The sequence below is a fragment of the Pelobates fuscus genome, chromosome 7 (assembly GCF_036172605.1).
Source record: "Pelobates fuscus isolate aPelFus1 chromosome 7, aPelFus1.pri, whole genome shotgun sequence".
Classification (NCBI taxonomy): domain Eukaryota; kingdom Metazoa; phylum Chordata; class Amphibia; order Anura; family Pelobatidae; genus Pelobates; species Pelobates fuscus.
The window spans coordinates 107068721-107091195 of NC_086323.1; the positions used below are offsets into that span (position 1 = coordinate 107068721).

At 38.4% G+C, this 22475-nt stretch overlaps 1 protein-coding gene across 1 annotated transcript; it reads right to left on the reverse strand.

Annotated features, from left to right (window-relative positions):
* Positions 1-22240, reverse strand: LOC134568749 (40-kDa huntingtin-associated protein-like). Its single transcript, XM_063427407.1, has 12 exons — positions 22084-22240; positions 21080-21126; positions 17799-17871; positions 17412-17571; positions 15310-15378; positions 14622-14742; positions 10055-10147; positions 9277-9341; positions 6764-6845; positions 2762-2808; positions 1499-1554; positions 1-210 (listed from the first exon to the last, which is right to left on the reverse strand). The coding sequence occupies exons 1-12, from the start codon at positions 22140-22142 to the stop codon at positions 129-131; spliced, it is 954 nt and encodes a 317-aa protein (XP_063283477.1). The 5' UTR covers positions 22143-22240; the 3' UTR covers positions 1-128.
* Between the last annotated feature and the right edge of the window lie 235 nt (positions 22241-22475).

Sequence of the window (22475 nt, forward strand, 5' to 3'; positions counted from 1 at the left end):
TTTCAGTTTCAATAAAAGGAGTCAACTTTAAACACAAGACACCGTGTTCGTCACAGTCTCGACAATCTCGGAAATATGTACATCAACATGACAGGCCACTGTAGAAAACATTGTTATGCTCTGAAGGATCAGATGCCTTGTCCTGAAGGACTAATCATTTCCTGAAGTACAAGATGTAGCAAGTGATTCTGTTCTGCAGTCAACAGTGGCCTGCAACATAGAAATGACAAGAACCCCAAAATATTAAGTGAGATGGCAAACATGACAGTAGTACTTGTTGGCATTGTAACACTTGCTTAGGAATTACTGTGGTCAATTTAGTCTTCTTGGCAAATGTAAACTGTATGGGGGTACATAAACACAGAATTCCAGTTTGGAACCAGTACGGCATTGATGGTAATGGTAAAAGATAGTTATACACAGTGCCTGAAGTCTAAAGTCTGTATGTATAGCATTTTGATTTGAAATGCTGCACATACAGAGTTTAGCTCTTTTGCTGTTGGAACTTGGAGGTGTAACTCAATAGCATTAAAGTTGCAGGTGGCTAATGCCAAGTCCTCCTCTAGTGGTGGTCTATCCTTGCAGGAGGATGTCCAGCGTCTTGAAAAAAACACATAGGAAAGCATTGATTCTGCATTCCTAACACTATAGTGTCTCTCTGCCCCCACTCCCACGGCATGTGCATTATGTTCCCGTATCGCCATGACACAAGTGGAAAAAACTGAGTTATTAACCCTTTGTTTGTACGTGGGAGTGGGGGCAGAGAGACACTATAGTGTTAGGAATGCAGTGTTTTATTCCCAACACTACAGTGTTTCTTTAGAGAGATTACAATGCAGTAATCTATATTACAATGCAATAATACAGTTACCTGCAGCGTATATATTCGTGATTATACTAGAAGAGTGATGCAGTGTTTTTATTGCTTTTGCTATTGTTGTATGTGTTGAACAAATTTGCTGCTTTATAGCCCATAGCTATGGAAGATTTAGCAAGAACAAATACACTATAAACACATTTTATATAATCATAAACTATTGAGCACTTTTAACACACTACTATGAGATTTATTGCTATGACACCATTTAATACATTCACTGTGTTACACGTTCCTGGAAAAGAGGAATAACCAGATGGGGAAAGGGGCAGAATTATGTTGGTTCTAGACTAATTCAGTGCCTCCAAACAGCTCAAACATTTTATTCTTAGATTTTAACCTCATTTGAGCAGGGCTCTCTTCACCTCTTCTATCTGTAAAACATTTTTTTGTTTGGTGGTCATATACTACTACATACCCCTACTATAATTGTAAAGCGCTATAAAAATAGTGACAATAACAATATTAATAAGAAAATATTTTAAATAAACAAGTGGTTGGCAGGGTATTTTTCTTAGTGGACATGTCCTGCATTACAGCTTGGCTACTACAGTTATTAAGAGCGTAATCTGTAAACGGAACCCCTAAAACACAGAGCCTCACTCAAATCTCGGAACTTACCAGAGTTCGACTTGTAGAACTTTAAGAGACTCCACATCATTTTCCTGACATGCCATCTGTGCATAACAGTAAAAAAAAGAAGACTTTAGCATGATTTAGTGCATCAGCCAGCAAAAAAAGAAAACGAAAAATTAACAAAACACTTAATAGCTACACATTACTGTGTCCAAGTTTATTCAGCTTTTCTCTCCAAAAACGTCCTCACACACCCATAAATAAATGTGTGTCTCTTCACTGCCTGTAATTCGGGCCTTCAACACTTTCTTGCTGCATCCTGTCTTTTGAAATCCTTGTAACAAATTATCCTGAAATCCCCATAGTCTTTAAACTATGAAACACTCCCTGGAAATAAACTCTTCACAGAACACTCATCCTGATGAGCCATTTAACAGGGTTCAATTGTACTCATCCTACACATGCTGCATATAAACACACATTTAAATACACTCTTCTAATCCCTGTAGGTCATACACTCAAGAAAAGCAGTGCCCTTAGCACCTTATAATTATATATGTTAACTGTTCTTTATCTAACCACACGCAACATGTAGAAAGGCTTAAAAACTGCAGTTATTTTTTTTAGAAAAGGTGATCTAACAGGGACTGTAATAGCACAACGCAAACATATCCAGAGTAAGTATGAACATCTGTAGCCTGTACATTAACAGGAATATACAACAGATGAGGTCATCTACTCAGATTTCAAGACATGACATTTTCCCCATAGTAGAGGACAGTACAGTTAGAATAATAAAAGATGTGGATTTCTGTACCCAAAGATGTTGTTTTAACAGATTCTTTGACAATTTCTTTTTGGATGTATGTTTTAAGGTATAAGTCGTAAATATGGAACCAGTTTGTTGATCATGGGAGGAATCTGGTTGTCATTGTCAAAGAGAAGGATTTGTTCCTCTTTTTGTGGTACAACTTGCAGTCGCTTTGACTTTTCATGCTCTTTTGGATCAACAGCATTAATGTGTGTGAATGGCTGAATTTAAAGCACTTTAATCTTATTTAGCCTACATTACTACGCAACAATGTAAAATGAAGATTGACGAACTCACATCCTTCCCTTGAAGCTAGAACAGCTTCTCAAATCATTGTGGAACTCAGCTAACTAGATAAATAAATGAAGACTTAGCGAGATCAGGGTATAGCTATATCGTTCTGTATACATTCACAGTAATGTAGTAGAAATAACATTCATTATTGTAACCAGCCAAAAGAGTAGAAGAATTAAAACTTTTATTAAGCGGTCACTTACCACAACTGACTGCAGCAGTAAAAATACCTCTTCTGTCAAATAATTCACTGCAGCAATAGAAGAAACAAAAGTCACATTAGGATAGATGAGATATACAGATGCATATCTGCTTGCCTTTATTTTCCTTTTGAATAGAACAATGTCCCAGTCAATCACACTGCTTTCCTTATGTTGCAGACTTATATAATACCATGCACTACCGCTGTGTTCTGAATTTTCATAAAGCCTTTCAACAGTGGGAATTCGTCCTTTTAACATTTTCAGTGCATTCAAGTTTTTTTTTTAAGTTTTTTTTTTTTTATCTCAACAGGCAAATGACGAAGATAATATGGATGAAGGTATAATTGATGGTGTTTTTTTCTTCTTCTTAATATAAGGCTAGAGCAGACACCTACTACTTTCCTGCATATATTTGAAGACGGACTCATATGTGGGATTGTATTTGAGGCAGTGTCGACACAGTTATTGCAAAGAAGGTTGCGAACCCCTTTCCAACATCTGTAAGGATGTGTAGAGAATTGGTGGAAGCTTAGAGAGCTCTTCAAAAGTTGCTGTCCCAAATATATCTCATAGATACGTTTACAAACATTCCAATAAGTGTGGGAGACTCGTACCAAAAGTTTTACAAACAAAGACGAATCTGCCAAATCCAAAAGATTAAAAAGAAGGGCGATAAAGAGACTTGATTTCCTAGGGAAATATGAACAGAGTTCCATTTGTCCCCTTCGCCCCTGACGACAGCATGTTTAAACCTTGAAACGCACATCAAGCTTTTTTGCTTTATTTATTTATTTATTTATTTTTGGTAGCACTTCTATTTTTCTCACATGTTTATTAGGATTTAACTATTTTTATTAGGGCTAGTGGTAATGTCCCCCCTCCCCCCCCCCCCCCCCCCCCCAAAATAAGAAAATATATTAAACACTAATATTAAAAACCACTATAAAGAAAGAAAATAAAACGAGAGTAAAAGCTGATAAAAAAAAAAAAAAACAACAACCACTGCCTCATAGTAATAGGAATTGCACTGTTACTTAGAGTGATATGCAGCATTGACAAGAAATTCAACTAATGAAGGTGCTTGCTACATACATTCCTCATTGACTTACCGGTATATACATAAAATTAGGAAGTTTACATTTAAACAGGATATGTGACAAAGACGAGGGAAGAAAAGAGAAATATAAAGTTCCTGTTAAGCACCTGTCAAGCTACAGATATCAGAATTTTTTTATGTGATGAGTTTTTTTTCTTCCTTAAAAATTAAAAAAGGACATAACTTTCACTCCTCATTAAAAGATAGATAGATACTACCAGCTACTACACTGTCTAATTTTAAGTCTCTCCCTCAATGTGCCAGAAGAGTGTTTGTTTGTGTTTGTGTTTGCTTTTCTCTCTCTCTCTCTCTCTCTCTCTCTCTCTCGGTCTAATCTAAATTCCCTCAGATGGCATAAAAAAAAATAAAAAAAAAATCAGGAAAGCAAACCGGTCGCCAAAAAGACAAGAAAGGTGTAAACAAAATAGAAAAGCGTTTATCCTTTTTTACACCCCCACACAATTCTAGATAAAATTTTGTTTAAAAATCTAGAAAAAAAAAAAATCTAGGAAAACAATACAGAAAATAAAGCTATGACAACTCAAAACAGAGAAGAGAAAGAGATGACTGAAGATCCCATTAAAATTACACATCAGGAAGAAATCCAAACTGCTCTACAGGAATATCTTAAAGTCTGTTTTGAAAAACAACTGGGATAAATTAAATCAGAGATACAAGTCAACACAATGGAAATAAAGAAAGATCTGCAGTATCTGGGAAATAGACTTAAAAAATTAATAATTTTTTTTTAGCATTAGAGTTCCAATTGGCTCAACAACAAGAAAACCCAAAAAGAATTACAAAATAAAATTAGTGAAATAGAACTAAGATTAGCAGACGCAGAAGATAGATCTAAATAGAACAATTTGAGATTCAGGGATATATCAGAGCAAATATCCAATGACAAGTTGGAAGAATATCTAACGGACTTCATTCAAAAACTGGGCATTTAAGTGTAACCTCAGGTGTTACTGATGGAAATATGCCACAGAAACACAAGACCACTGAAGATACCTACATCAGTGCCCAGAGATGTTAAAGCCTGCTTCTTCTCTTCCAAAGTTAAAGACCAAATAATAAAGTTATACAGAAATAATACATTGCAAGATCCATATGATAAGATCAAAATCTTTTCAGATTTATCATATTCTACAAGATACAGAAGAAAAATTTTGCACCATCAACAAGCCACGTAAGAGATAAGAACATGCGTTACAAGTGGGGCTTCCCTTTAAAAATGTCAGTATACTATCAATCAAAAGTACTAGATTTTCAGGATCTGGACGCATTGCGTAAATGGATACAGGATAATCTTTTGACAGATCTTTAAAGAAAAAGATGGAAAAAATAAAAATAAAAAATAAAAAAGCAGAGATGGAAATATCTACAATTAAAAGACGGAAAAAAAAAATAAAGAATAGCGGAAGGACTTAAAACTATAACTACACTGTTTTTGGCCAGTAGATGGTATATGACACCTTGGAAACAAATGAAGATGTACCCCCAAGATAATTATACATGTTGGAGATGTGATAATGAGAGGGCAGACGAAAGACATATCTGGTGGGATTTCCCAACAATTAAAAGAGGTTTTGATGCAATATGTGTTACAATTAATAATTTACTTAAAGGATCACTATAGGGTCAGGAACACAAACATGTATTTCTGACTCTATAGTGTTTAACCCACCATTTAGGTGGCTTACCCCTGTTAGCCACCCTTTAAAACTCACCTTATTTCCAGCGCCGGCTTCTCCCCCTTTGTGACACCATCGAAATGGCCGATTTTTGGCCAATCCAATGCTTTCCCATAGGGAAAAGCATTGGATTGGCTAAAATGGGCATGGGGGCAGGGTCAAATGCCGTTTTGGCCAATCAGGACCTCCTCCTAGAGATGCATTGAATCAATGCATCTCTATGAGGAAATGTCAGGGTCTCCATGCAGAGCGTGGGGACGCTGAACGGCAGGGCTGCTTACTGTGCAGCCCTGAGCCAGGAAGCCACTCCAGTGGCCATCTAAGGAGTGGCCACTTAGAGGTGTCCCTAGAGGCAATGTAAACACTGCCTTTTCTCTGAAAAGACAGTGTTTACATGAAAATGCCTGAAGGGAGCTATTATACTCACCAGAACAACTACATTAAGCTGTAGTTGTTCTGGTTACTATAGTGTCCCTTTAATTTAAAACAGATATGGAGAGCAGATATGGCCCTTCTTCATCTAAACCTGCCAATGCTTCCTAAAACTAAAAAATGGCTCTTAATTCACATTCTGATGGCCTTTAAAGGCTTCATTTAAAAACATTGGAAAACTGACAAAGAAGACATGTGGCCACAAATTAGAGAAAGAGTGTTATTTCAATGTAGAATTGAACGTGCAATAGCTTCACATTTTTGTATTAACTAGAAGAAATATAATATATGGGATAATTGGATAGCAGTTCTTAATAATCAAATAAGGGACTTCTGAAACCTTAAAAATGGGAGGGGACGACGACGTAATAGTACCAATTAAATATCCTTCATTTACCATTGTTGTTTTAGCCAGCATGTAGATTTGTCTTTATAGGTGAAAGTTTGTGTAATTATTTGGATTTAATCAATAAGACATTTTTATATTGTATGCTACAAATTAGCAAGAGTGTTAGTACAATAAATAGAAACAAATACACGCTCCTTTCTAGATTGAACTAACTTTAAAAAATATATATGGGACATTTAGATAATAGTCCTTAATATACAAATAAGGGAGTTATGAGACCCAGAGGGAGGGAAGGATAGGAAAGAAAAATCAAATAACTAATTGTGGTTCAATTTCAGGTTTGGCATGATGCATCCTCCTTCTAAGAAGACTCCTTACATAGAATACAAAGTTCAACCTCTGTAACGAGTAATGGTAAATGCACCTACCATGGCTGTGGCTGTCAAATGCCTCCCAGTCATACTTCTCCAAGGTTTGTGCATGTTCAGGCAATAATTTTTGAGGAGGAGGCTGAAATGTGATACATTTTCACAATAAAACACAAATTAGGTAATAGATCTCATACAATAGCAAGTCAAAGTCCATGTTCAATGATATAGAGAGGAAAAAAATTGGAGCTGCTCTGGCCTCCAAGCTTCCCCCATCGGCAAACTTTTATAACAAAGATATAGTTGAGGATCAAAAAGAGAATTTTGAAATTCCATTAAATCTTAACGACTGCAATTGTGCATTTTTGTATGTCATCTTAATAAAACAATAACAATTTTCTAATTTTAATTTCTTCATTAATATACTTAAAGGAACACTATAGGGTTAGGAACACAATCATGTATTTCTGACCCTATAGCGCTAAACCACCATCTAGCCTCTACTGGCTTAATATAGTAAAAGCTTACTTGTATTCAAGTCTGCAGCTGCAGTCTCTGCCCCTGATCTGCCTTCTTGGCTCACATCATCAGAAGTGATTCTCTGAGCCAATCACAATGCTTTCCCATAGGATTGGCTAAGACTGTCAAGGAGGCAGATCAGGGAAAGAGCCAGCACAAGCCAGACACAGCCCTGACCAATCAGCATTTCCTCATTGAGATTCATTGATTTATTTTTGAATTTGTATGTATTTAAATATGCTGAATAGGTAACATACATAAGTAACATCTACAAGACTTATGTTTTCTGCATCTAGATATTGCTCTATACCTCAAGCTGAAAATCTGAGTTTTAAAAAATTTTTTAACATATCAACTTTTCAGCTCTGCTTGGCCTTTAATCAATATCTAAGTGGAACAGATGAGTAATACAACATTATGAACACATACTTCATCTTCCCATTAATAGCCTAGTAGACCGCTTTCTTTTGGTTTGATATATTAATGCTAAATCACAACAATGTGAAGAAATGACAGTAGTGGATCTAGAATATAATCCTCTCTCCATGTCCCAAACCACCATCTTGTAGTACAGTAATTTAAACAGACCTTTTCCATATTATATATTCTCAGCAGCACTGACAAACCAAAGCCACGATTTTCTAACCCTCTTCAAGTCACACACCCCTTTGGGTGTAAGACTTGGGGTTTCCTGCCATGGTTAATATCCAGGAAAATAAAAACCAAGGGAAATACGTTTTTTTTTTTCTAGTTCTTCTTAGGCAGCAAACATGTTTGGAAAATACCCAAGGACTAACAAGGGAGGAAACAAATCAGATACTATCAACAATTATATTAAATCCCATCCTGTATTACATTTCTTCCAAAACCAGCTGTGAGATTAACATCCTGTATGCAGTGTTCAACAAAACGTATTTGCTCAGGCCCAAACTCTAGCACAGGCTTCACCAAACTCCGGCCCTCCAGGTGTTGCTAAACTACAACGCCCATGATTTTATGAATGAAATAGATGGGCTGAGAATCATGGGATTTGTAGTTCAGCAACATCTGGAGAGTTTGGGGAAGCCTGCTCTAGCACAACCCCATGGTTAAGGCCTCTATATAAAGAGAGTAGCAGAACTCCCATATCTTTCAAATGCGGATAAGAGAACCTCACGATGTGCAAATAGGAAGTAACTTGAGGCTAAACTTACATTTAATGACTCTGAAAATCTGTATCTAAACTCAATTGCCATCTTGCATTGGCTGAAAATTCACATACTGTGTCCTTGCTCTCAAGATGGAAACAGCATTACGTTTGTTTAAAAAAAAAAAAAAAAAGTATCATCTTCTCCTTGAGTGCAAGGACACCGTGAATGTGAATTTTTAAAAACTATTTTGGAAGGCGTTTTGCTGAATGATGCACAGTAAGAAGAATTATTTGGGACAGTAAGTACCGTATTTGATAGATCTATTTATACATTTATATTATTATTCAAAAGTATTGCTGGCGTTGCAGTGGACACTTTGTATTTTCGTTTGTCTTGTCACTGCCTAGCGGATACACTTCTTTCTCTCATGAGCAGCTCAGCTTGGGAGAGAGGAAACTCAAGAGTAACAAGTTACCCCCAAGAAAAGGTCCTCAAGCAAGAGCACATTGACATTTTAAGTGACAAGAAACAAAGCAACAAGGTTAATTTATAAAAATGCCATTTCTATTGAAATCTTCAGGACAGGGCTAAAGGGTTTTAGAGGTGTTGATTGTTCCTTTAAATGCGCTTATAAGAAGAATTTCGACTGAACTACGCTGATCATCTTGTTTTATGTTCTTTTGGAAACACAAGAAGTAGCCAATGTGAATGGATGCACCCAGTCCAAAGTTAAAGTTTTTATAGAATTTCAGTTAGAATTAAAAACAAAAATTGAAGTGGTAGTTTTCCAGGCTGGGACAAGAATGCACACCAACATACTGACATTAAATCTTTGCCATATATATGTACAATCTCTCAAGGAAAAATCACTAGTGAAAAAAAAAGAAAACAGACCATCTATAGATTTCAATGATCAATTTATACCTGTAGCAGCATAAGGAGGAGGACACGGGAGACTTCACATTTTACGATGACATCTACGAAAGCCCCTGTAATAAGAAATATTTTAGTAATGAACGATTTAGGCTGAAGAGGGGAGTGGGATGAAATATAGCCTGAAATGGGTTTTGGCTATTCATTAGGATAACAATACTTTAGGGGGGGGGGAGGGAGAAATCACCATTAGTATGATGTAAACAAAACTTTGCATTTATGAAGAAGTAAACACAATCAAGGCAACCACTAAAATGGATTCCTTAGAAAGAAAATGATAAATCATGATCAACAACATGAAAGTGTTGTAGTGGTTATGGTGCCATGAGTGCCCTTATTCCTTCCTCATGTAAGTAGGCATGCCATTTGCCAATGATTTGAATTATTACCTGGAGTCCACCATTTGCCAACGATATGAATTATTACCTGTGTTCCACTGGGCACTGCAGCCAAAAACTCTCATCACTGAGCTAAGCCCAGTGATGCAGGAGCCAAGGAGCTTCCAATTCTTACTTTTAGCTACAAAGAGGCAGGAACTGGAACCCGGCGTACCCGGTTGTCCATAAGAAGTTTGACAACTTATGTTGGGGTGAGGAGGTGCCAGGGCACTCCTTGCAACACTATGAGTGCCTTGGCACCTCACAATCACTACCGCACACTGTATTGGTTATGGTGCCTTCATGTTTCTTTAAAAGTCTGCACAATCTATGCTGTCTGACAGCAATTATTAGTAAAATAGCCATGATTTCCTTCACTCTGACTCACTTACCGACTGGCAGACTGTTTCCTGGGGTGTGAAGACCCTTCTCTTGGGCAAGAAGCTGCATCTCTGTAAACACTGCAAGGGCACCATCATAATCACCTGTCAATGGGTATAAACAGTGTAATTTTATATACATCCTTTGCTACAAAATTAAAAAGTCGGAACTCGTTGTATAAACGTGTTTGACCATACAACATGCATTCATTGTAGTTTTGAGAACAGTGAATTAACATTTGTGCACTTGTTCTTCTGCATTGAGTGTTTGTCTGTGCATATTTGATATTTGTACTGGTGCACAAACTAGAATACTGCAGGAACCTCAATAAACCATTTATCTTCACCACTTCAATCCATTACATGTACAAATATCCCAACAAGTGGCTAACGGAAAATACTCAAAAAGAATTATTCCTCACCAATAGAGAAAATGGACAGTTTTTGGCATGACATGTTTTTTTATTGATAAAGTTATACCAGGAATTAGCAAACCCACAGACTGGATTGCCATTGTAACACAAACAGGGGATGCACTGTAGAGGATTTTGTCTTCCTGCTAGTAAGCTGAACTCAAAATATCTCCTTTGGCCAGACTCCAGAGAGTTCAAATGGCGCCAGCTGTATAGACAGCTTCAGGGTTTTGTATGCTCTCCCACATAGCATCCTTACTCAATGCCAGGAGGAAGTAATATGACATCACATTCTCCACGTACTCCAAATAAGAATGGTGTGAGGTAGTGACTACAGGACATTTATTGCCAGACAATCCATAGACTCCCTGCTACACAGACCAACAGCTCTACTCTCCCTTTGGGTCTGGTTCCTAGTTTTTGACTTATGTGTCAATAAACTTGATTGAATATTTGTCAAAACACAGTACAAAATTATAAGAATAAATAGAATTATAAAATAATGTGTAACAAATATACAACAGCTAGTTTCTATATGTGAGAACCTTGAAGAAAATCTAGGAGGATTAAAAATGAGTAGTTTATTAACTATAAGGATCAAAAGATGTAATACAAAGTAATAAGTGAAACACAAAAGAGAATCAGTCAAATGTATGTACTCTTCAACTCAAATGGCCTGTGGATATAGTCAAGGCCCAAAACAGGAAACGGTGGCCTTGAGCCTCTTTCAGAAGCTTTCTGGCAACCCTCTACTTGGCTTCCACAGATAGTGAAAATATAAAGAAAGGCCACCATGCTGGGTACTGGACCCCAGGGTTAGATGCCCCTTGTTGGATTTGTCAAGCTCTGTCACGCAAAAAAATACAAAAAGGGCAGTTACGGTTTTCCAACACTAGATGGTGCACAAAGTCACATCACAGTTTCAAATAGTTTTAATCCTTCTGATTTAAAGGGTCACTTCAAGCTCCATGACAACTTTAGGGTTTTGAAGAGGTTATGGTGCCTTCAGCCTGCATGTGCCGGGTTTCAGTATGAAATGCTGCAAATACTGAGATATGTAGGCTAGCAACCAGAGATGTAAGAGATCTCCTGCAGCATTATTAACCAGTTTAACAAAAACAGAGGATATGAGAATAGCTTGCCCTTCTGTTAGTCCATGCTCAGGTCTCAAAATAGTAACTAACCAGTTTGGAACAAGAGTTCAGGGCTGGCTAATGTCAATTTTTTGCATATTTCTTGCAAAGCGTTTTATTAATTGGCTCATCTAATGAATAGTTGGATTGCTATGCTCTGAAAAAGCAGTATATTGGTTACCGGTTAGCTTGCATTAGAGGAGGTTCTGCATCCAGCAAGACCCAGGTAAAAGGGAAACTATTGGAAAAGGGACAGCATAAGAGTACTTCTGGCATCACGACAACTACATCATAATGTAGTCATGATGCTTGGAGTAACTCTTTAATGGTTAAACTACAGCAGCGTTTCCCAACTGGGGTTCCGCCAAAATTTATAAAAACAAAATGACCGCGGACGGCGAGGGATCAGTAGGCAGTGATCTCCCTGCTCAGCTCCCTCGCGCCACAGCAGTGATGCCAGTGCCGGAATAGGACGTGACTCCGGCATCACTAAGAGGCGTGCAAGGGAGCTGAGCAGGAAGATCACTGCTCCATCGCCGCCCGCACACCAGCAGCCCCAATGGACCCCAGAGACTACACGCCAGCCGCTCAGCAGCCCCACTGGACCACAGGGACATATACTTCATGCCAGCACTCCCAAAGGTAGGGGGGCTGGGTGGAGTAAAAAAAAAAAAAAATTGTATGTGTTTGTGTGTCTGTCAAAGAGTATATATGTGTTTGTCAGTGAGAATGTATATGTGTTTGTATGTGTCTCTGTAAAAGAGTATGTGTGTTTCTCAGTGTATGTGTGTCAGTGTGTGTATCTGTGTCAGTGTGTGTATGTGTGTGTGTGTATGTCAGTGTGTATATGACACTGTGTGTATCTGAGGGTGCAAGTGTGTGTATTTGTGAGTCAAAAAGTGTGTGTATATCCATGTGTCAGATACACACACACACACCTTGACACACTGTGTGTGTGTGTATATATCTGTGTATCTGTGTGTGTGTATGTATATATATATATATATATATATATATATATATATATATATATATATATACACACACACACACACACACACACAGATACACAGATACACACTGGCACATACAAACACAGATATACACACACACACACACACACACAGAGGCCCAAGGCCACTGTTTCCTGTTTTGGGCCTTGACTATATCCACAGGCCAACGTAGAAAATAGGATGAAGCTGCTAAATAGAGTAGCTGGACAGTGAATGAAGGGGTTAACCCATGGAGCTGAATGAAAAAACAAAGAACTGGACTGTCCAGTGACCTTAGATAAAATAAAATATAACTTTTGAGTGAGTCTTTAGACCCTCATTTATTGCAGACCTGCTATCCAGCAGGAGTTAGTACTATAGTATTATACTAACTGACTCTCATAGACAGACGCCTCGTTCAGCTCTCCCTATCTGTATTTTTATTTTGGGGACGTCTATGCTCTTATACTACTTGTCCACATTACCAGATGTTGTTAGGCAGAGGCAGGGACCTCTAGCCAACTAAGTTACACCATTAAAAGTCAGTACAGGCCAGTCCAGAGTATTAGCATGATCTGCCTGTTCTGGACAATTCATGAGGTCCAGACCTGATATTTATCAGAATATCTTAACCCCTTTTGGGACTTAGACAGAATACTCACCTTATTATATCTCTGGCTTTACTTGTCTGACTATCTATTTGTATATATATTTCCTTTCTTTTTGCCCCTACTATTATCTTAGTACTGGCTGTTGCACGTTATTCTGATACTCTCCAGGGAGCCTCCCTGCTCGAATTACTGCCAGTACTCTGTATGTCTCTCATATTAAACTCAGACACTCTGCTCAGACGACTCTGTGTCACTGATACATCGAGACCAGTTATTATTTCTCAGCGTAACCATTCAGTATAAGTCTGCACCTGCAGTCTGAGAAACTTATTATCCTAGTAGGGACATATACGTTTATTAACGTTTTCTTTCTCTCTTTCTTTTATGTTATGTCCGTCTAGAGCTCGATATCTCTCCAGCTCTTATTACATTGAGAATTCATTAAAAGTTTATTTTATTATTACATTGAGAATTCATTAAAAGTTATATTTTATCTAAGGTCACTGGACAGTCCAGTTCTTTGTTTTTTATATCCACAGGCCATTTGAGTTGAAGAGTACATACATTTGACTGATTCTCTTTTGTGTTTCACTTATTACTTCTTATTACATCTTTTGATCCTTATAGTTAATAAACTACTCATTTTTAATATATATATATATATATACACACACATACACACACACACACAGATACACACTGGCACATACAAACACAGATATACACACACACACACACACACTGTGTGTCAAGGTGTGTGTGTGTGTGTGTGTGTGTCTGTGTGCCACTATGTGCTACCTTGACACACAGACACATACAAACACAGATACACACGGTGTGTCAAGGTGTGTGTATCTGTGTGTCAAATCAATACACACACACACACAGATACAGATTGACACACAGATACACACACCGGCACATACAAAAAAAACGGCACAATTTTTTTTTTTTCTGGGGAGGGGGTGGGGTTCCACGATGTTGATACACTATGTAAAAGGGTTCCACTGGAAAAACATATTGGGAACCCATGATCTACAGTAATCACAAACCCATCTACGCACCAACTGCATGAACCGCACAAGCTTAAATGTTTCCCCTATCTTTTTTTTTTTAGGGATTCGAAAGGGTGTTCACTGGAGCACTATGCATACAGAGCATCAAACATGGATGCATTATTTATCTGTCATGATAACATCCACTTTATCACTTTTCTCTAATTGTCTTCTTGTTTCGTATTGTGTGATTTACATCTTTGGTATATATGTATTCATTTCCATGTTATTTTTGTGATGTACAGTTAATTAGTACTTTTCTTTGAAGTTATTCTTGGGAACCATGTACATTTAATTTATGCATTTGATTTGTTTGTACAGATTGTGCTCCTCATTCTGGATTGACCCAAATTAGAATACATGGCAGCTACTTACGCGTCATGATCTTACAAGATGCCACGTATCCCAAAGAAAGAAGACACTCAATGGGAACCTGCGTTTGTAGCTCTGCAGCTCGCTGAAAATACACCATAGCTTCTCCCAGTTTGCTCATGTCCTAAAATAAAGGGAGATAGCCAGAGAGACATTCCAGGTTAATGTGTCGAACTGGCCAGTATCTCAAGCGTTGCAGGTTTGATATCTGGTAAGAGTCATTCAGAGTTTCTTACCTTTGAGGTCAATAAAATGATTATCATTAAGTTGGGTAGTCACATCTAGATCCCAGAACATACATGAAAAAACACTTTCCTGGTTATATACTTTGATACTACCATTATTATACCGCTCATGAACATGGAGCCTCAAAGCAATGGGATTAGCACAGGCTAGCACTGAAAATGCTCATATTTGCCAACATCTGCATCAGAGGGTGTATCAAAAATAACAGAAAGAACAGCAAAGCATGCATCCAACAAAGCATTGAACATTATGATTAGCATTACTGATATAAAGAGCATGCAATCCAGTGTGGTTTCTGGCTTTTGCAAAAATCTGATCTTTTTTTCATGCCGGGTACATGGAACTGTAAAGTGCACTGTGCCAGAATAACCTTGATGGATCCAAGTTTAAAGGTTTTAACTGATGGAAAACGGACACAAAATATCTTAACATATTAATTAAATACCTTTAATGCATTTCCAAGTTCCAGACAAAGACTGGCTGCCATCACTGGCTGGTTTAGCTCAATGTACACCTACAAAACAATAAGTACAAACACTTAAGAAAATGTACCTAAAATCACATCTATACAGCATCGCACAAGAAGTTCCTATAAGCCGGTGCAAGTGATGACTAATGGGAAATTGTTACATCTCTCCAAAACTTGGATTCTATAGGGGATTAAGAAGTTTAAACTTTGGCTTAACTCCACTACCCAAATAAAGAAAATGAAAAATAAATCTGCACATTTTCACCACCCCACAGCAAAAATTGTCAAACAGAATTACTCTTGCTATATGTAGGGAATTGGCAACTGTTTGGCTTAACCCCTTAAGGACACATGACATGTGTGACATGTCATGATTCCCTTTTATTCCAGAAGTTTGGTCCTTAAGGGGTTAAAGGAAAACTATATAGTGTCAGAAATACAAACATGTATTCCTGACACTAAAGGCCTGAAGTGGCTGTTTAGGTGACTGACCCCCTCGATCTCAGTAAGAGGTCATTTTACTCATCTTGTCTCCCACTACACGCCAGCCTCGCCATGGCTGACATCAATCTTGATAAACTCAGGCAAATTTAATGATCTCAGGCAATTCAATGCTTTTCCATAAGAAAAAAGTTGTACTTCACCAATCAGTAGCTCTTCCTAGAAATACATTGAATCAATGCATCTCTATGTGAAACATGCAGAGCGTGGAGACACTGTGCAGCACTGGACTAGGAAGCACCTTTAGTCTGTGTGACTGCAACTAGAGGTGTTACTACGCACCAATGTAAACATTGCCTTTTCTCTGAAAAAGAAGTGTTTACAATGCTCAGCCTCCAGGGACAGGCTGTCAACTATTACAGCAAGAGTTAAAGACAATAAACTAATGGGCAAATTGAAGGCAATGGTCCATAATTCTATTTCTTCATTTCATTTTGAAAGGGACAAAAGTTTGTTTTTTGGAATTTACAGAGTATCGGTCATGCAAGAATCAACTCAGTATTGGTTTATTTGCATTCTAAGTTATTACCATCTTCTTTTTTGACAGTTTTGTGTTTTCTTAACGTACTTAAGTCCTGCTTTAACCAGCATGTCTTCATGGGTAGCTCCATCTTCCCTTCTAACTCCCACCCACTGGCTACTGGACTGCCACATAATAATGCTTCTTAAAGATAGGTACAAGCTACTATTTGACACTTCTTGCCAGCATACCAGCCATCATCCATCTAATGTATAACTGTTCACTCCCAGAGCTTGTGCAAGATTTAAAGGGACACTATAGTCACCAGAACCACTATAACTTAACGTAGTGATTCTAATGCCTATAGCCTGTTCCTGCAGGCTTTTTAATGTAAACACTGCCTTTTCACAGAAAAGGCTGTGTTTACATTGCTGCCTAATAAAACCCTTCTAGTGGCCGTCACTCAGATAGCCACTATAGGTGATTCCTAGTATAGTCCTGCACACTTGCGGCACCTATGTTCAGTGTCTCCACGCCCAGTATGGAGGCACTGAACATGTCCCATAGCTGCATTGATTCAATAAGGAGATGCTGATTGTAGCAGCACAGCCTTTTTCCGCACATGCGCAGTAGCCTGCCAATGCCTTCCTATGGGAAAGCATTTGAATGGCAACATTTTCTAAATTAATGATCTCAGCCATGGAGGCAGAGCCAGGCTGGGTCAGCTACAGCAACACCAGTGCGGAGTGGGAGAAAAAGGCGATTTAACAGGGACACACAGATTTCCATGCTGAAGAAGGATTGGCAGGGAGAAGGGATGTTTATATCTTTTTTTTTTTGCTAGAAATGTATAGATACAATTTAAATCTACTTTATATAGGCCAAAGTTGTTATGCCCAGAAAATGTTTATAAAGAATAAAAAGTACAAATTGTTTACAAAAAACAAAACTATTTTTTGTTTCCATATGAACGATTAAGGCATTCTCTATATGATGCAATACAAACATGAAGTCATCCCCCTCCCCTTGTCCCTGTTTAAGTCCATGGGAAAACAACAGTTCAGTCACCAGTGATAGATGTGCATCATTGGTCATACTTTCAAAGTCATCCACTAACCTTTATTGCAAAGCTGTAGCAGTTGATGGCAGCCTGCAGATGTTCCTCAAAGCCAGGGCACCCCAAATGCTGAGTTTCTTTTTCCTCTTGAAGGAAAAGACGTGCAGCCTCAGTCAATGCCATGGCCTCTCCAGGAGCATTAAACAGTGTCTGTTCACACCTGTTAAGAGAATACAACTTGAGAATTAATGTTAATCTTCAAAGGTTTCACAAACATGGTCTGTGATCTTTTCAATACTTACTATCAAATGAACTGTTAATTCAAACCTCAATACAAATTTTACAGCAAATAAGACACTAACAATATGAGACCTTACCTGGCGCAATAATGATCAATATACACCAAAGTGCATGGAACAACTTTATAACATAATAGCAACAACTCACCGAGCCATGGCCAAGTTGCAGAAGCCAGCATACTGAAGGCAGTCCTGCTGCTTAAGTTCTTTCGCCAGCTGACCTAAAGACAAACAAAAAATGCACAATAAAGATATTTACAGAACAGTTTGGATTAAATACACCAGTACATAAGATATAACTGCAATGCATTTTAACATGATTGTCACAGAAGTCATGACTTGTCACATCGGGCCACTATGTAACGCTGAGTTCGGTACTGTTAAACTGCCGAAAACAGACCACCCCCTGGCTAGTTAACTTCACAGAAAACACTTAACTCAAGTGCGGTCTCTGGGTTGCCGCCATTCGAATTACTGAAACACGTGCTCCAGTAAATGGCGGCCATCTTTTCTCCCGAACGCAGGCAGCGGTACTTGGTCGTCAAGTGCGTGGAACTATACTTCGGACACTTTGCCAGGGAAAATCGCACCACTGCCTACTCCGTCCCCAGACAAGCCAGGAGAGCGCTGTTCGGTAAAAAGACTCTCCCAAACGGGGAGACCATTCGCTCCCTAGGAGCCAGGGGGAGCCTTTGATTACAAGCCAATAGGAACCCCCGAACGTTGACTGCACTTATCTCCCAGACAAGGAGACGCCTGGGAGGGGTTACTATTGTATTGTATGGAGACCCCATGCTGTGGGTCTGTAAATATAAGCAGGCAACTTGGCCTTAATAAAACAGTCCTTGTACCCAAGACGACTGGTTGCGTCCAATATATTGGGTAAATATATATACAGAGTGGGAGAGCTATATCACTACTAAGCACATCTGGAACCACATCTGTTATTTTATGTTTTATTTATAATCCTTTTTACTCTCACTTCTAGTTTCTTTCAGGCATGTATTTCTTCCTTTTACTACATTCCCCATGATTCTATGGGGTAGAAAGAGGATCCTGTTGTCCCTTCCTCTTGCCAGCCTCCTCCCCCTGTTTCCTCTCAGTTCAGGTACTAAGTATTTCCTATCTCCATGACAACGTGACCAGGCCAGTCATGTGACATAGGTCATGTCTGCCATCCCCACCACAAGGCCAGCCCTCCCTTACCCCCTGCACTACAAGACTGTGTAGGGATGGTCTCCATGGCACTGCAACCCCAGTTGATCATGTGGTTTGGGGCCGCCATTTTGTTTGTTTGTTTGTTAAAGATGGGGAAAAAAATTCCCTCTTCTTTTACCTTTTTTCCACCTAAAATGCTCTTTTCATCAGGGAGATATCTCTTCCATCTCCCCATCCCCTATACAAGGGATTTAGGTACTCCATCCACACTTTTTATATACCGTAGGTATAATTAAGCCAATCAACATAATTTGGCAGCCATCTTGGTGCCGTTCTTAAAACTACCACATCCTCTTCTTTTATCTTCCCCAATTTTAAGATTTACGTTTATCCATTTGATAATTTATACCCATTTTATGTCCCCCTCCCATCTGCACTGTATAATTGCTTGTTTTAATAAGTTTTCTGTATCACATGATTGATGATGTCACTAATTGTAATGATGTAATCAATTGTATCTGCTATTTAAACAGGATAGGCCTCTGATGCTGTAACACTTTGATAAAGCCTCTTTGCAGGACAAACGCGTTAGTGTTTTTTAAAGCTGTTTTATGTTACTGATTTTTTTGTCTCCAATAAAGGTAGCCCATTTATGCTATTGGAGCCTCTAAGCCTATAATTTTATTTTATTTTTTAAATAATATAATTCCTTTCAACTCTCTCCAACACCCCCACTGGAGGACTCGAGGAGAGATATCCTTGGTGGGGATCATACCACCTACGCCTACATATATTGAGCAATATCCTATTTGCTCTTCACTTGTGAGTATACCTCCATCTTTTATCATTTTATTTTGTATTATCCAGAGAGCACTATTTTGTGTTTCTATCCTCTTTTTTTATATATCACCAACTGTTTGAATACCGGCCTACTGCCATTGGAAAGGAGATATACCCTACTACCACTGTAGACCCCCTTTTGAGGACATCCAAGGACCATCTACATATCCATAGGCGGGGACTGTACGGTCCAGGCGCACATATCTGGAGCTGAGTATAGGCTCCAGAAAATTGTAAGTGTAATTCCTTTCCCTTCATTTACTATCACTTAAGATCTCAACATACTACACTATATCCGTGTTTTTTTCCTTCCCTCCTCCATATCGCTCTGAGCGCGGGAACTCCATCACAGGCGCTGCTCCCTGATCCTACTATTTACATGTGGAACCAGGGCTAGCAGAGGAAGGAAGAAACTGCGACGTTAGCCTAGCAACCCTTAACAATGATAATATAAAGTTTTTTTGCACAAGGTCCAGAAAATTAACAGGCTGCGATAATTTTAAAAAATTATTCTTATTATGAAGCGGTTCTAATTTCTATAGCCTGTTCCTGTAGGCCTTTTAATGTAAACACTGCTGCTTCACAGAAAAGGCAGTGTTTACATTGCTGCCTAATAACACCCTTCTAGTGGCTGTCACTCAGACAGCCACTAGAGGTGCATCCTAGTATAGTGCTGCAAACTTGCAGCACCTATGTTCAGCGTCTTCATGCCCGGCATGGAGGCATTGAACATTTCCCATAGATGCATTGATTCAATAAGGAGATGCTGATTGTCGCAGCACAGCGTTTTGCCGCACATGCGCAAAAAGGTTTACAGCTAGAGGTTACAAACATTTATTAAGATCCCATGCCAACCCCAAAGCTCCCACATAGACCTTGATGTTACTTGTTTGGGTAAGCTTTTCAAATTGGTTAGAAAAACTTTTCGAAAGCTTTATACACAAAACTCCACATGAACTTTTATTAAGTAGATACTGTACATTATTTAGAAAGAAAAAAAATATTCTTAAATGGATATAGTGATCAGAAGAATAGTTTACAATGTGAGTGCACGTCATTGGCCAAATGTCAAAAAGATGTTCAGCACATAGTAAGGAGTATGTGATAGGAGCATCACATAGGGTGTGACGTGGGTGTCAAATGGGTGCTGCAATGAGGTAGCAACATGTGGTATTGTATTGATATGTGCTAAATTTGAGGAGGATGTCAAGTGAGTTACAGGTGCTGTCGAACTTATATTGAAGGGAGGACTAGTAAATGAATAAATTAACTGAAGTGGATTATGTCTTGGATACCAACCACATGTGAAACAGACAGCAAATCTGTAAGTAGGTGTAAACTAAACAATACAATTTATGCTGGAGGGCAAATACATGTTTTAAAAATTTCACAATAAAAAATTCACAAAGTAAAAATATAAAAGTTACATACCAAACTGCTCACTAGCTTCAGCGACATTTGGCTTCCTTAAAAATCGCCTGATGAAAATAAATACATAATAAATATATGTATATATAAATAAAATGAAGACACAATTTCAGTCATTTCCCATCACAACCTACACAATAGGTATGTTGCTAAAATTATACTGCATGCTTATTTTTAGACACTGTATAGAACATGCATCTAAACTGTTAAACATAGGAGTAAAAATCCTCTATTTGTAACAAACTGCACACCAACAGGGCACAAAAGGGTTTCAGGACACAGCTCATAAGAATGTGTAGTGACTCGTCTATAGCAAAATAGTATATAATTAAGTAGTGATATGACCTAAATTAGAATAAGTGTCGTGCTTCAATATTTCCAAGAGATAAACAAGCAATGTTTCTGCAAGAGACACCTGTGGTCAGGCCAATAATGCAAACATCCAAAGTATTGCACGTCGGCTGGGTTCACAAACTGAACCTCACTGGCATGCTGACTGCAAGAACTGGTACTGGGAGATCTCCATAAATAATAGAATGATTCAAAATGCATATTTTAAAACTGGGTCAGACATTATAAATGGATCCAAGTACTAGTATGAAATCATACTATGAATTCCAGGCAGAAAAATGATTATACAATAATTACAGTAATGGTGCAAGAGAAATTGTAAATGCATTCAATGTAAAGAAAAAAAAAGAGTGATATTCTGGGGCAATGTGCTAGTAAGGATTAATCTCCATGGCAACCAAAATATGTTTCTGAGCAGAATAGCATCTCTTTGCTTTGATAAATATTGAGCTGTGTGGGGTTAATATCAAAAGGGTAAAAGGCAGAATGGAAATGAAGAGATGCAGGGGAGGAAATGAGTGGATGTCAGGTTGTAATGATGACAGTATAATAATAGGCATGGGTCAAGCTAAAAGAGGACAGCTGATGAAGGTTATATTGAGAATAACAGTTATAAATGGAATGGGCAGTGCATATATCAGTATGACCCTTCTCACTTCTTCAGCTTGTTGGATACTGCTCTGTAACGCAGCAGAAAGTCCCCATCGGCCGCCATCCTCAAAATCTGGTGACAGCAGTGCCACTTCCGTAGAAAGCTAGGCTGCCTGCATTACAAGGCCGCCATGGTGTGGTTGGCCGCTTTGTATACATTGCTCTCTTCCGGGTCTGCGCGGTCACTAGGTTTGCCAAAGGCGTTTTGTGTGGCATCAGCGCCATCTAGAGGCAAACCAGCGATTTAAACACTAGCTGCATGAAGCTGTGGATACAAGTAGTCATGGAAACTAATATTTTGATGTCTGCTTGCTTTAGTTTAGGATGCCAATACAGAACATAATAAAACTGGGGTCGGTGGAATTTTACAGTAGAATGCCCACAGAATGTAACTTGA

Coding starts and splice junctions, on each gene's coding strand:
- LOC134568749 (XM_063427407.1), bottom strand. CDS start 22,142: ATGGCGGCCGATGGGGACTTTCTGCTGCGTTACAGAGCAGTATCCAAC. Junction 10,148..14,621: donor ATCTTGTAAGATCATGACGC/GTAAGTAGCTGC, acceptor ACCCATTGACAG/GTGATTATGATGGTGCCCTT. Junction 9,342..10,054: donor AGGAAACAGTCTGCCAGTCG/GTAAGTGAGTCA, acceptor TTCTTATTACAG/GGGCTTTCGTAGATGTCATC.